This window comes from Nymphaea colorata, chromosome 12 (genome assembly GCF_008831285.2).
Source record: "Nymphaea colorata isolate Beijing-Zhang1983 chromosome 12, ASM883128v2, whole genome shotgun sequence".
In the NCBI taxonomy this organism is placed as follows: Eukaryota; Viridiplantae; Streptophyta; class Magnoliopsida; order Nymphaeales; family Nymphaeaceae; genus Nymphaea; species Nymphaea colorata.
The window spans coordinates 11846790-11862675 of record NC_045149.1 but is presented as its reverse complement, the minus strand read 5'-3'; the positions used below and the strand labels follow the sequence as shown (position 1 = coordinate 11862675).

Here is a 15886-nt window from a genome sequence, read left to right as displayed (position 1 = left end):
GTTATACATTGGTTTTCATTTGAAACTAATAGTAAACAAACCCAGCACAAGTAATCAATGCAACTCGCAGAGCCATGAGTCCAAAGTTGACAAGTTGTGTCTCAAGTCACTGAGTCTTAAAACATTTAGTGGAACAAAAGCAGTCTAACTGCGACTAATTATCACCTAACCACAGATAGAAAATCCCTTTAGAGCACTGGTAAATACCTGTGAAACTGAAGACCCAGTGAGTAAAGAATCCGAAATGTAGAAAACTTTAAGGCAGTACATCAGTACAATGGAATATATAAGCCACTCCAATTTTTGCTCAGACTGCGTTCGGAGATAATGATGGCAAAGGTCCTGCAAGAAAATTTTTGTAATCCCATAAAGCGATAAACTTAATAATAGATCTAGAGTACTGTGCAGCATAAATTTGGTCTATTACGAGTATGATATATAGACGTTACCAACTTGTTTCTAAATTTGATGTCCTTCATACAGCATCCTTCTTTCTCTAAAGAATGTGCAACAATACGTCCAGCTAAGACAATCTCAACAGGCAAAACCGCAGGCCAATTTACTCCTAGACATTCATGTCTATGTTCAGGAAACTGCTCAAGGCTCATCTCCGTGGCAGCTCCATCACTAACCAAAAACAAGTTGATATCTGAAATATACTGGATAAGATCTCCAGACAAATCTCCTACTGAAGAAATATCAATGGTGCCCATGCTACAAATTTTTTTTCCTCCAGCACGCACATGGCAACTTTCTGAACAGTACATTGATATTTTACAAGATGCACAGGGCACTACATCAACTGGAAGCTCCCTAAAACAAAAGTGGCAGTGAGTTTCTCGGTAATGCTTGAAAATGACCTGCAGATGGTGTCAACAATTAAGGTTAAACCAGAGAACAACAGAATCACGATGTTAATAAACAATTACATCACTAACCATGATCAGAAACACACAAGGCTTTCTTATTTAACATAATTCCACATGATGAATATTATTTTAGAAAATGAAAATGAAACAAGGATATGAATGACTACTAAATGAAATGGCTCCCTTTCCTCTGTAAAGCTAGAATCCCTCAATCAAAAGAGTGATTTTATTTGGTATAGAACGAAGATGTACTTAATATTTGAAAAATCGAAATGGTGGAGCACCTAGAAAACATTATAGATCAAATCTCTAAACAGTTACTATTTTTCCTTTCTTTCAATACATTAACTTTCTAACATTACTATTTTTCCTTTCTATCAATGCATTAACTTTCTAAAACAGTAAAACCAAAATTGAAGAAGATAATTGAGGAAGGTGAGTTGAAGTGTTACCTCAAGAAGCTTCTTCCCAAGTGGTTCTGGAAAACTCGAGAAAAAAAAGGAAAAACAACTTCCTAGATGTAGACAATCTGAAAGAACTACTTTGATCCAATATATTTCAAAAGTACCCGGAAGCTCTCAAGCTTAAAGCCTAAATTAACCTGCATAAACTGACCACTGCATTGCTCATTTTTTTTCATATTTCAGCCCTAATTTCTTATATTTTTTCCCCTTCTGCAGGATACACAAAGAGAATGTAAAAAATTTTCAACCAAACAACCATGCCTAAGGACTCTCAATCAGTAATAGCAAAAGATGCATCTTTTTGCTTCTTCAAGGTAATAGTGTAATACTAAATAGCTTATATGGAAAATACACAATAACGTGCTTGAAACCATAGTGATAAATATAAATGATACTTCCAAAGTATCGCCACAAGAACCCAACAAAAAGTGAGATGCAGAAAGGATAACATTGCAGTATTTTGAAAATATTATCAAAATGAAAGCATCACTATAATCTCACGAAATTTAGAAAAAAAAAATTAATATATTTTAACCTCTTTTAGGTTGGTTTTAGCATTTTAATAGCTATATTGAGTTTTTATCGATCTCTTTGTAAGAAGATTAGTGAAAAACTTAAAGTTTCATAATTTCCACTATTTTTTACATATTTGCAAATTTCTTGAATGGCCCAAAAAAAACAAACTCTCTGATTAATGCCTGAAAGAAACCTCACCATTAAGAACCTAAGGGTTATATTTGTGACTGTGCTTGAAACAAATATAAGAAAAAAAAAACAAGCATATAGCACTTATTAAACTATATTCAGGTGATTTCTTACATACCGTTGCATAAGGCACCTCGGAGTGAACAAGACAATTTGCAAATATATCTTTCTGTGAAATCAAACCCCTTCCTTTATCAAGTGATGTGACAATATGCAGCTGCTCCTTTGATGTTTCAACTGCCATAAGAGATTCATCATATTGCTATGCACTTGTAGATATTGACAGAAATAACTGACAATGACTAATAAAGTACTCAAAGATATTGAAAAATTGATTGACGTCCAATTGAACCAATAAGGAAGCAAGTGGACATCTATACTTTGGCCATATATGCTCAAGATGAGACCTATGAACACAAACTGGTAAAATGAAAGAGCCATACAAGCTTGTCCACATAGTGCTTTCAGGAAATGAAGATTACTCATGAAGTTCATACCAACACAGTCAAGGCCCACTTCCCTAGTTTCCTGAGAAGAGCTACATGGTTCGCCGTTTTTGTAATTTTGTCTCATAACTTGGAGTTCTGACTCAACTTGTCTCCTTCCAGCAGAAAACTTCTCCATTGTCAAGGCCAAACTCATGTCCTTGATTGCATAGCTATGGTTCCCCAAAGATAAATTCGCCCTTCCCCTGTGATACCATGCCTATGGTAGAAAATGGTAAACATTATTAAACACAGAAGACAAGAGAACTATGAACAAAGAAAAATAATAGAATTAATCTCCAACAAGAGGTTCTTCAATGTAATGCTTTCATAGCTTTGAGTGTCATTCTTCGACTTAAACCAACCAAAATTCAAGAATGGGTTGATTCAATCACAGAAAAGCTTAGACGGGCTCTATTCAGCTTGGCTAATAGAATGCATTTTTTTTCAAGCATTTTGATATGAAATGAAAGACCGTTTAAGGACACCCCCACTCCTTATGCTTATACAAGCATTATTAGGGTGTGACTATTTTTTTTTTTTTGTTTCCTAGAGATATTTAAGCATAACAAAATAATAGAATAGAAAAATAACATTAAATAAACCAACACGGCCTTTAGAGAGCCTATTCTCAACCTAAAACCCAGCTCATATAACTAGACAAGCCTCAAAGTCATGTGGATGTTGGCTTCTTTACACAGAGACCAAGCTAGATGCAATCTACCCAAACAAGCCCAAGCATTATGTGAAGTTTTTTTAACCATGGGTAAATGAAGATCTTTTGACCAATATAAATCGAAATTGTCAACCAAATTGTATTTCAGTTAAGTCCACTTCTCAAACGATTGATGTCTCCAGCATGTCCCAGGCTTAAACTGAAAATTTATTCCTACCGTAGAGATACTGTGAAGCTTTCAGGTCACGGCGATTCAAGAAGACACAGAGAACCTCCTACCTTTATAACTGATGAAACTGAAAACCAGTTCCTAGTAAAGTCTTACAGGATTCCATTAGGATTTTTAGATAAATTGGGTTAGTTAGGCTTTAGTTAGTTTTATTTTATCCTTTGTTTGCAATATTTTGTTTTTATTTTATATACTTTTTATTTTTGTATTGTACGTTGTTTCTTTTGTTGCTGAATATATTCAGCTGGGAGGATGGCTAGTATCTGGCTGTTGGGGATCCTAAGGGTTCTCCCCTTTTGAAATCTTATTTAAGCCTGGTTTGGCCCTCTTGTGTTTGATGCTTCTTTGAAGCTTTCTTGATGTTATTCTAATACATTTTTGTGCCTCAGTGCACAGTTCATCTTAGTTGTGAGCGTTTAACTAAGTTGCTGCTGTGAGAAATATAGATTTTTTTTATATTTTGTTGCTTGCTTGTTGATAATAGTTTTCAGTCTACATCAAGTTGTTTACATGGTAAAGTTTTCAGCAAATATAAAGTCGTTTACATGGTATCAGAGCTTGGCTCTTTGCAAATCAGTATATAGTCATAGACTGTTTTTCAAGCTACAGGTGTTCTGGGAGAATCCAGTTCTACTCTAATCCGTGTTGCACACCAACTGTTTGATAAATTTTTTGTGGAGATCTGGTGGCCTGTCTTCAAAGCAGCTGTAAAGAACTTGTTGCTGTCATCCTCAAAGAACATACAGAACCATAGCATCTAAATGAAGCCTGTTTTAAAGCTTCTCTTGCAGCACTATCAAAGTAGTATCTTGATTAAAAGCAGTGGAGACGTTTGAAGATGGCTTAGCATTTATCTTGTGAAGGCAACGTACATCACTCTCTTGACTCGTGTCCCCTTTTTTCATCGCCTTTCTTTAGTTTCTCTCCTCACCTTAAGATGGAAGATAAGGAACATGTTTCCTTCAACCGTTCCTCAAGGTCCCTTCTACCAATTATGTTACATGGGCTTCAAATATGAAGCACCATATAGGTGGAAAACGGCTTTGAGGATTCATTGATGGATCCGAAATGAGCCAATGCTGATTTTACAAAAGCCATTGACAGAAAAGCAAAAGTATTATTAGAGGGGAAAAGCAAAAAGCTATAAAAGAATATGAAAAGAAACAGAGAGATTGGAAAATAGGACATGTCATGATGATATCATGGCTCTTGAATAGTGTGGAGACATTTGTAAGCTCAGTTTGAACTCACGCATGAAGCTTGGGGACTTTATTACATAGCCACAAATCTTGTTCTTAGGTTTTTAATGGCAAGGTTTTTTCTCAGGTATTTTTTGGCAAAGTTATTTTCCTAGGAAAATTTCAGGAACATGTCGGCAAATTTTTGAATAATGAAAAAATTAAATAATGAGAAACTAATAATAAGATATTAAAAAAAAACTAGGCAAAATGATAAAAATAATGTCTTAATGACAATAAGAATGATAATAAATAATTTAATTTAATTTTAAAGGTGAATCTATGATGTCAATGACCTTAAAAAAGAAAAAAGGAAAAAAGGGGAACAAAAAGGAAAAATGTGATAAATATGTGATAAATATATTTTTCATGTTTTTTCAAAAAACATGTTGTCTTTTTGTTTCTTCTGTTTTCGACATTTTTTTCGGTAATCATGATATTATCGAAAATATGGTGATATTTGTGGCTATGATGCACACCATGAAAAATGTCGCATATAAATAGAACATGGAAGTCAAGATATTAAAATTACAACAAGAGTGATAGGAAAATCAAGGAATATTATGGAGAACTATCACAACTTTGGGATCAATTGACCACGTTTGAGCCTAAATTGTGTGATCCTTATTTCAAGAACTTCACTTTTTCATAGACCAAGTGTTCCCACCTTGAATGAAGCTCTTGCCAAACTTTTGATGAAGAGAATGGATTTCTTCATAGTAAGTAGCTTTATTTTGCTTTCCTTATCAACAAACTTTTGGTATTCTCACTCTGTGTATGTGTTATGTGTGTGTGTGTGTCTATATAATATAATCATTTTTATTTCTTGTGTAATAGTCAACTAGCTGTTAGGACTCCAATGACTACCCTATTAACAGTATGCTACGGCTTACAAGCATGATGTAGCATAATGCAATTTATTTTTATGGTTCCTTCTCTGTTGTATTTTACAAGCTTTAGAGCTGCGATTAGTTTTGCCCTTTCTTTCCTTAGTACTGATATGTTATGGCTTATCATAAATGTGATTTCATTTTCACCCATAGGGATCTGACTTGCTGATATGATTAGCTTTTTATATTGTTCCTTTATCTTATTTTTATTTTTTGTGTAGTGTGTCGGGCAATGGAAATGGAATTGATGTTCAAACTTAAAGGCGTGTTGACTCAAAGCTATTAGACTTTTGTAATTAATCATCAACATGCCCTTTCCATTTATAACAAGCATGTTGACTCAAAGGCAAAGCTATCAAAAGTTGCTCAGACTCATCTTGCTTCCATCATTTTGGTGAACAGAAAAGGTGCATTGTGTGGTATGGTGACAGATGATAGTTGAAATTTCTACCACGCTAATGATAATTCCAAATTCAAGCAATCAAAAGATACTTTGTTGATGTTACATGGTGGGACAAAGTCTCTTCTTTTCTAGTATTCACAAACCTATTTGAGAAACGTTGAGGCTCTTCATTGTGATCAGTAAACATTTCATAGTGTCTATCAGATGTGGGTCACTATGATTGGAAAAGTCCAAGCAGTGATTCTTAAGCATGAGAAAATCTATATTGTGCTTGAGGATTTTAGCTTTTTTAATCATGTTTATGACATATTCATCACAAGATGACATAGAAGCAACACTCCTTTGCAATGCATGGCATAATCATTGAATCCCAAACATAATGGAAGAAAGTGGCTCTCAAAGAGTGTTCCAAGAACCCCACCCACAAGGATTCAAAATTGTGAAGACATAAATTGGCATGTCTTAGTATTATTGATCCAAATTGAATCGTGAAATGCACAATGAATTTTTGCAAGGTTTTCTACAGGTGAGTCAAAAATGTAAGTGCATTTATAGATAGAAATTATTATCTACCTATTCTATTGCAAGTCATTTACACGCTCACACTATTCTTCAACACAAAATTATACCTATTCCATTACAGGTTATGTACATGCATACCCTATTCTTCAACACCATATTTTAGCTCAACTTCCTACATCTTCATGTCGTGAGAGAAGTTGGACTAAATATTCATATACAACATTAAAAGAAACAAACTGCTTAAAAGAAAACCAAGCACTATTGACAGAAACATTCACATCATAATCACATATGCATAGCCAGTTCCTGAATATACCATATCAGGTCCTTTCTAACAGAATTACATTTGGACCATAAAGCCATTGTAAGGTGGGAGACCTCCAATTGGTAAAATCCTACTAAAACTTGCATTGCAACATGTAAAGAAATGCATGCTTTATTCAAGAAAAGCTAAACCTTATTACACATGCTTCACAATATTTAAACGAGATGGTCATACCTTTCCATAACATGGGAAAAGCACAAGAGCACGGTTACAGTCACGTACCGACTCCTCCAAGAGACCCATCTTCTAAGAGACAAAACAGCAATAATAAGAACCTACCATTTGAGAAACAAAGCAAGGATATGCTAAGCTCTGGCACTAGTTTGCCAGTACATTTAGATGCAGCATAAAAAAACAACAAACTGGCCACGTCATAGACATACTTATATAGTTATATTTGCTATTTTCAAAATAATTTATTGTGGATACCTATAAAGATATTTCTCTGGGAAGACATTATAAATTTCCTTTAGTTATGACAAATCATAAAGATCATACGCTTTACCAGTCCCCTGTAAAGACATGAGTGGTACTTTTTAGTTGGATGCCATTCATATTATGATTTCATAATCTATAGAAGACTCGATTTATAACTAACAGGGTTAGACCTCACCGAACCAGGTACAGGTTTCCAACCTTGCAAGACAACAATTGCTAACCAAAAAATATTTTTGTTGATTTGCCTGCTCTCAGTATGTTAGGATGGAGTTAGCCCTTAAGGAACTCCAGCTGAATGCACCCAAGAATGAGAATACTAATATGTGCAAATTCATAGAGGATTGAGAATGAAAAACAAGAAATGCTTCCTAAGAATTATGAACAAATCAAAGTTGACACCCAAAGAAGTGTCTGATGAAGCTTCTCATGATTTGCTCAATCTAGTATTCCATTTTTACATGCAGAAAATAGACAGTATATATATATATATATATATATATATATATATATATATATATATATATATATATATGCAGAGGGTAATCCGAAAAGGGATTTTAGAAAATATTTTATTTATATGAAATGTTATCCTCATCATAAAAGTATTCATACAGAAGCAAGAAATATCAGTCCTTCCTCATGAATGCATCATTATTATGCAATATCTGGATATGTGGCTGCTGCATTAATGCTGCCCATATATGATTCATTAGGTCTTTTGATTCAACAAAGCTTCTGCATTGTTATTGAAGACAAGCTAGATGGCAGAAACAGACACGCATTGTGGAAGCTCTATTGACAAACAGTGCTGCCACCAAGTTCCGGTCGATGTCCTTGATATCCATTGGAGAGAGACATAATGCCTGCAGAGCAAAGCCAGTAGACAATGATAAGCAATATAGTTCATAGTAGTGAATCAGAAAAAATAGATGCAACAAAAGAGTTAAGAATAACATGAAGACATAGTTTCCTGGTCCATTTCCTACGTAAAGGCATGCTTTCTGAATAATTTATACAAATTTATTTTCTTTTCATTATTTCTTGCATAAAAAATGTTAATGATAACCGCTTGTGAATTCATCACTTTCTATGTATCTTACAATACAGTATCATCCATACTAAAAAATACAATAGACTACACCATTTGTACCTTAAAAGGTGGTGTATCGCATGTGCATCTTATGTATCATATAATACATACCCCCATATCATATGGCATGGGCCAATATATGTCAACGTGGAAATGGCGTCCAAGCCCCCTTGAAAAGGGTTTAAAAACACAGTGCTCCTCTTATTTGTAAACATTTTTAGGAGTTGAAGGAGGAGGTCTTATTGCTGGTCTCAATGAGAAATCACCACTTTGAAGGAGAAATTATCCATCTGAAGAAAAGCTAGTTATGCCAGCAAGGACATTCAATTTGAAGAAGATGATGCAAATGACAGTGAGAACGAGAATGAAGATGAAGATGATAAATGATCATGATGTTACTTTTATTTGATATTTGCATTGAACAATTTTCTCTTGTGATGTATAGCACTTTAAACTTATTTCTTGATGTGTTATGACCGATGACATTAGATTATGTTATGTTAAATGATTAATTGATAAATGTTTGTAGTTGTATAAGCCTATAGTTATATATAACATGTTTTTTTTATAGAAAACGTATTTTTCTTGATTTTCCTTATCTTTTTACTTTCTTAATTGTTTTATTTTTTTGAATTAAAATAAATAAATTTACAGTACGTTGTGATATATTACAATATGGTGTAATATATTAGTGCGACCAATAAGGGTTGACAACTGACATACACACTTTACAATGTCCAACAATAATTGAGGAAGCACTGTGTCCTAAGGCACAAAAATGTATTACTAATCAACAATAATACTTCAAAAGAAGCATATTTAAAAGAGAGCCAAGGTGGCTTTTAAATAGTTCAAGAAAAAGAGTTGTTGGGTCTACAACGGTCAGCTCTAGCCATTAGAGAGCCTAACCACTCTTCCAGCTGCATAGGTTTACCTGCAGCAAAAAAAAATCAGAAAAGCAAAAAGAAAAATAAAAAACCAAATTAAAAACAAAAAATAAAAGATTACAAAGAAACCTATAGAAGTTATGAAAATTATCTATATACAATAGTATATATATCTGATATGTGTGTATCTGTGCATTAATTTTATAGATATATGATTATATGTAGACATATATATACATATATATAAACATAATATATATGCAAGTATTTACATATATTCTGATAGGATTCTCTTTTGACATCTCAATTTTTGCTATTACTGCCTATATTGAATGATGGACGCAAGCTAGGCCCACAACCTTAACAAAAAATAAGTGTATCGGTAGTTTTCCAATTTTCATTGACAAGTCATGTTGAGATTTATTATTAAGACATGCAAAGTTTGTCCTTATTACTGTTGGATTATAGTTAATTCAATATAATTCTTCTTTCTCCTCCGAACTTGTTGTAACATGGTATCAGAGCAGATATAAAGTTATGCATCTTTCCTTCAATTCTACCTGTGAACACAAAAGTAAAAATTGGATGTAGAGCGCATTGGCGTTTTCCTGTTCTCAAAGCAATAGTCAAGTCATTTTCAGCCTCAGGATAATCTGCAGTACTATTACAATGAACAATAAAATTATTAATGCCACCTGGAATACTTTTTCCTGAGAATAAGTCAATGAAGAGCCACAAGAAGGAGTCAGTCGCCGAGTATATACTAGAGGAGGATCATGGAAACAAGTAGATGACTGTGTCTGTATGTATAGTAAGAAAAGAAGACACACCAGGAATGGACTCTAATGGAAATGGAGGAATAGGTAATGGGAATGAGTTGGACACTTCAAAATTCATAGTAGACCCAATACAAGAAAAGTAAGGAATATAACTTAAGATTGTGACACGTCTGCGCTTGAGCAGACAACTTGTCTTTGTTAGGGCCAAGAATGTGCACAAAGCAAATGCAGCCAAATACTTTTGGTTTTGGGGCTACATGAAACAGCGAACAGTCATGATAAAGTAATTGAATGGGAATTTGAATTATCAATAAAGGTAGCAGGCATCCTATTGATTAGATAATAAGTAATGAGAATAGCATCTCCCTAGAAAGATGAAGACACAATAGTTTGAAGCAATGTTATCCGTATCGTACGATAGGCATGCGTATCATACGATACGTATCGTATAGGTCGAAGAAACCTATACGTTACGTTTGTGATACGCGATACGCTTGCGTATTGCAAGCGTATCGTACGATACGGGTTAAAACACAAAATTCTTTATTTTTTTATGCTTAAACACTCCTCCCTCTCTCTCTTCTTGTATTTAAAGACTCCAAGAGACGTAGGAGGGAAAGATTTTGCCCATTTCCATCAAAAATAACCAAGGATTCATCGATTTGGGAGACATTATCGTTGAATCATGAAAGATGATAACTATATGTTTTCAACTTATAAAAATTGTGATGTAATCTAAGTCCTAAAACTCCAAGTCCTAAGACTCTAAGTCCTAAGATTCTATAAAATTTTTAAGTTTGAAATTGTGATGGATGCTTATTATGTTATTTTGAATATCTGATTTCTTATTTTTGAATGTGTTGTTGATACACATGAATGTTCCTTATGTATGATGATTTTTTTTATATTTGAATACACTTTTCTTGATTTCTGATTTTTTGTTCAGTTTTTCAGATTTTTAATGATTTTTTTCTATTTTTTCTGATATTTAAATATTTTTTAAAGTTAAAAAATTAATTTTACTTGTGATGCGTTACGATACGGCGTATAGGTCGGCCCAACCGATACGGATACACTATGCCTTTTATAAAATTGGTTTGAAGCATAAGGTTATGAGCTATATTAAGTAGATGTCTATAATTTCATTCTACAAGACTACAACCTCATTCTGTTGGGAAGTATGAGCACAAGAAAATTGAGGGAAAACATCATTATCTCTATAGAGTTGCAACTATTGGCTATATTTGAATTCTAGAGTATTATCAGTGTAAACACATTTAACAGTAGAACAAAATTGAGTCTTTATTTCAAGAATGAATGATTTGAAAATACAAAAAACTTATGATATCTCTTTGAACAAGAAGACCCAAGATACTCTAGAATAATCATCAACTATGACAAGATATAATACTTGGACTGAGACTGAGTAGGAACCCAAGTACGACCCTATATATCTCTAGATATAGAAGCTCATACTGATATAGATTAGGCAGCATCGGTTGATTACAGGAAGTGCATCACAGGCTTTTGTGAGCCTATTGGAGGAAATCCAATTTCATAGAGAAGCAAGAAGCAAGTTATTGTTAACAAGTTTAGTGTTGAGTCAGAATATAAGGCTATCGCCCAAACAGTTGTTGAAATAGCATGGATAAAATCCATGCTTACAGGACTAGGAGTTCAGGTCAACTTCCTTATGAAGATGAGGTGCGATAATAAGGTAGCCACTTATATTACAAAAGCCCTTGTTTTCCATAAGCTGACCAAACACATAGAAGTGGATTGTTATTATATCTATGACATGGTGCAACCTGAAACCATATCAATGGTTCATGAAACCATATCAATGGTTCATGTTTCTTCTCAAGATCGAGTAGCTGATATTTTTACAAAGGCTCTTCCTATTACTGAGTTTATGAGATGTTGTAACAAGTTGAGTATGATTAACATCAATGCTCCAGCTTGAAAGGAAGTGTTGAGAGTTATTATTGAGACATTGAGGGGTTTTTCTTGTAGGAGATTGTTTTTATTATTTTTTATCTTATTTTTTGGACTGATTTTTGTAAATTTTTTTGGGCCGATAATGTGGGATTAGGGCTAATTCAATCTAATTCTTCTTTCTCTTCCAAACCTGTCGTAACAAGTCACAAACAGCATATTGTAGCCCAGCCTAGCACCAAGGCCGAGTATCGTGCACTCAAGTGCAGCTCTTAAAGTGATGTCACTTGCTTAAAGAGTTGCGTAGTGTCTCATGCTTGCTTATTTTTACGCGACATGTTTTCTATCTCTTAACCAGTTTTACTTATTTGCATATGAAAGTTGTATATTTTGTCTTCGTGTCAGTGTCGTCTTTTATGTGAAAACCGTGGTGTTACCCATCACTCAATGAATTATGTTTTCCACCATCAATCAAAGAATAATGAGATTGATGTTCGGTTTTCTCAAAACCATGTCACCAAGAAGCCTCTGGAGGTCCATGATGGTTCAACAATCGACGTCGATCACTTGACCAATCTCCTTTCGAAGCTTCTATCCACCACCAGATTTGTGTTGCGCTTAGGCAAACTTCACAGCCGCCTACAAATCTTAAGTTTGAGGAGGCCAGTTAAGGATATGAGATCATGATAATGATCACGATATAGCAAGGAGCACATCTAGGCATAGCGCAAAGTAGTTGTATTTGTGATTATTCAAGATCAGAAAATAAGAGTTCCAAGACCGACACTTTGTCTACAAATATAATTTCCCGTTAACATTTCTGGATGGCTCAGTTGGTATTGTGCTCCAAGAATTGAGCTCCCTCGCCATCCTTCCCCGCCAAAGGATCGCAGGAAAATGATAGTTTTTTAAACTTTCGAATGGTTTGCCAAGTCGAAAAAGAGGCAGATTGGCGTTCAAGAATTCTAACCTTGGTGTATGATTGCAGGGCTCCAGGATAATCCCCGTTGCGAAAGCTCACATTCCCTTTCTCCTTCATGGCTGCTGCAGATTCCCGGTCCTTGCCGCACATCCCCAGCGCCGGATCGCTTAGTTCTCTCACAACCTTCCATTTTCAAAGCATAGGAGCCAAGTAAATCTGAGGAAATCGACCTCGAAATGCATTTAGAAAAAGAAAGGACGGAAAAGACGAGAAAAAAACACGACCGAGGAAACAAATTCATCAAATAAGCACTAAGGCAACGCAGACTTTCTGGACTTCAATTCTCCAGCATATACAAAAAAGAAACTCCATACTTGCTGGACGAAAAGGAAAGACCGTTTCTGTGTGAACAGCCCGAACAAATAATGGAAGTCGAGAAAAGTGTGAGAATCAAGGAGAGTTGCCTGCTGGAATTGGGGCAAGGGACGGAAGAACTCGATCAGTGAGGAACAGGTGGAAGGAAGATCGTCGATACTGCTCTCGTAAATCCTCCTCCTCATCTCCCCAGGAATCAGGTCTTTCAGCATCTCCATTCCTCTCTCTCTCTCTCTCTCTCTCTCTCTTCCCCTTCGCCTATTTCTCTATCCCGCGCTTCGCCAATTTCAATAAAATGCAGCGCAAAAATCTGTTGAAAAGGCTTAAACCTCGAATTTGTCCAAGTGGTATCACTTCCCTGGTTGCATCACTCGGGTGGCATTTGGCAGCATCAGCATTAAAATCCTGAGGTCTCGATTAGAGGATTTTGAATTCTGGAATCAGTCAAACAAGAACTTGCATCCCCATTCCAGAAAAAACTTGTGTTTGGCATAGAGGTATTTTAATGCAAGGGATTTTATTATAGTGTTTGTTAGAACTGTTGGCATATGTATGGAATACATTCAATTGAAGAACTATTTCAAAGTTGTCTTGTTCATGAACACAAGTTGTGTTTTGCTGATGAACATGCTAGAATTATATGAATAACTGAAAAATAATAAAGCAGCATACACCTCTAAAACCAAGGCGAGCAAAATCATAGTTACCAACTACTACATGCGTTTCTGAATGTGAATAAAAACTTATACACATGACGCATGTGGCAGCTTTTAGGGAGGCACAAGTATCAGGAAAAAAAAATCATTCAAAGGAAGCTTGTTTTCCTAGAGGTTCGGTTTAATAACCTATCTCCTCTGTATCCCTCACAGACATCCTTTGTTCATGTGAGGTTCCATTTTTTATGAAGGAAGGATTACAAAAACATATAAGGCGATAAAGCCTAGATCACGTTCATTTCCTTGACCTTTCGATTTGTATCATATTTTGGAAGTTCTCATTTAATGCCTAGTGTAGGAGCTGGCTGAACCTCCTTGCCTTTTCTAATTTCTTTTATAACGCTCTTGACTTCTGTAATGTCTCTATCTTGAATGCTATGACATGCTCTTCCTTTCTTGAGAGAAACTGGATTACCTTGATCCATTTTGTCGTGATTTACTCCATTGATTTCTCTAATAACAATAGGAAAAGACTAGGACACACTAAGAATGTTGCAGAGAGGATCGAGCTCCATTTTGGTGTTGCAGAAAGTCGAGGTAGTAGGAAGAGGATGAAGAAATTTCGGTAGTGGTTTTCCACGATCCATTTCAAGGATGATTCTTTGTGATGGTATGGAGTTTTGCATCTTCCATGCTCTATTGAACAATCCCTCGCACCACCACCACGGCCTCTTCACTTCCTCCTTGTCCAACCTCCTCTGCTTGCCCGCTTCTCCTACAAGCCCAATGTTGTGCCCTTTACATCTCCACCAGTGGTAGTAGTCACAAGCTCATTGCCCTCTCTGAGAAGACTGGCATTGAGATCATCGATTTCCCACCCCTCATCAGCCAGGTCAACCCTCACAACCTCCCATTCTTCTTCACATACATTGCATGTCTTCCACTTGGGTGGCCTAATGGAGAAAAAAAAATCATGGATTTTCATACACCTTCAAAGGTGGAATCAAAATATGAGTTTGGCGCTGGATATCCACAATTGTGGGAAAAGTGAAGAAGCCCAAGAGTGGTCCCTTAGAAGAACAAAAAACTCTTGAATGTTGTATGCGACTATCATAGAGGAGTTATAGGCCCATGAGCCCATGGAAGGTATATTATTTATGGGTTCTTACATGCTAGAGTGTTGTTTTAATGCAAGAGAGACATATTCTTTCATATTTAGTCAATTTGCCACTTTATTGGAGGTGTCAATCAAGATGATGATGTATTTTTGAAGATGATCAGTCTTATGCATGTTCAAGATTTATATAGCCAGTAGTCACCAAATGTGAATATAGAGATCCATGAGCATCACTTGCTTGCCTAATTAGTGATCATAAGTCTTAGTGAGTTCGATGTTATTTTAGGTATGAAGTAGATCATTGCACATTATGCTAACATAGATTACAAAAAATAAGTAAATACAATTGTTAACCTATGAAATGCATCTTGTGGAATTCCAAGCTCAGAAAGCTAGTCGAATTGATAAAATAATGGTGTCTATGATAAAGGTCAAATGACTATTAAAAAAAAGAGTGTTGCATTCTTTGTCAATGTTTTTACCAGTGACAACAAGTCATTGAAACTAGAAGATGTAGTTTTGTAAGTGAGTATCTTGATGTGTTTCTTAAAAAGTTGTCAGGTTTGCCTCCAGCAAGATAAGTTGAGTTTAAGATAGAGTTATTACCAAGGACAACCCCCATCTCCAAGGTGTTATATCATATGGCTCTAGCATAGCTAAAATAACTGAAGAACAAACTATTAGGACATTGAGATAAGGGTTTCATACGAACCAGCATGTGGGCTTAGGGAGCACCATATTGTTTGTTAAGAAAAAAGATGAAACAATGCACTTTTGCATTGACTACTGCATGTTAAATTGAGTTACTGTAAAAAAATAAGTATCCACTTCTTAGAATCGATGATTTATTTAATCAACTCAAGACTACGAAGGTGTTCTCT

General features: G+C 35.2%; 1 protein-coding gene across 2 annotated transcripts in view; it reads right to left on the bottom strand.

Annotated features, from left to right (window-relative positions):
* The window catches only part of LOC116265681 (uncharacterized), a 79637-nt gene extending 65932 nt beyond the window's left edge, over positions 1–13705 (bottom strand). Inside the window, exons 1-8 of one of the 2 annotated variants that reach the window (XM_031646474.1) lie at positions 13322–13705; positions 12906–13040; positions 8021–8107; positions 6981–7052; positions 2536–2743; positions 2157–2275; positions 450–860; positions 208–342 (exon numbers count right to left, since the gene is read on the bottom strand). In XM_031646474.1, coding sequence (XP_031502334.1) covers positions 208–342; positions 450–860; positions 2157–2275; positions 2536–2743; positions 6981–7052; positions 8021–8107; positions 12906–13040; positions 13322–13450 — 1296 coding nt within the window. In that variant the 5' untranslated portion in view covers positions 13451–13705. Of the gene's footprint in view, positions 1–207; positions 343–449; positions 861–2156; positions 2276–2535; positions 2744–6980; positions 7053–8020; positions 8108–12905; positions 13041–13321 lie in introns of those variants that run through there. The other variant, XM_031646475.2, reaches the window with a different exon arrangement.
* Between the last annotated feature and the right edge of the window lie 2181 nt (positions 13706–15886).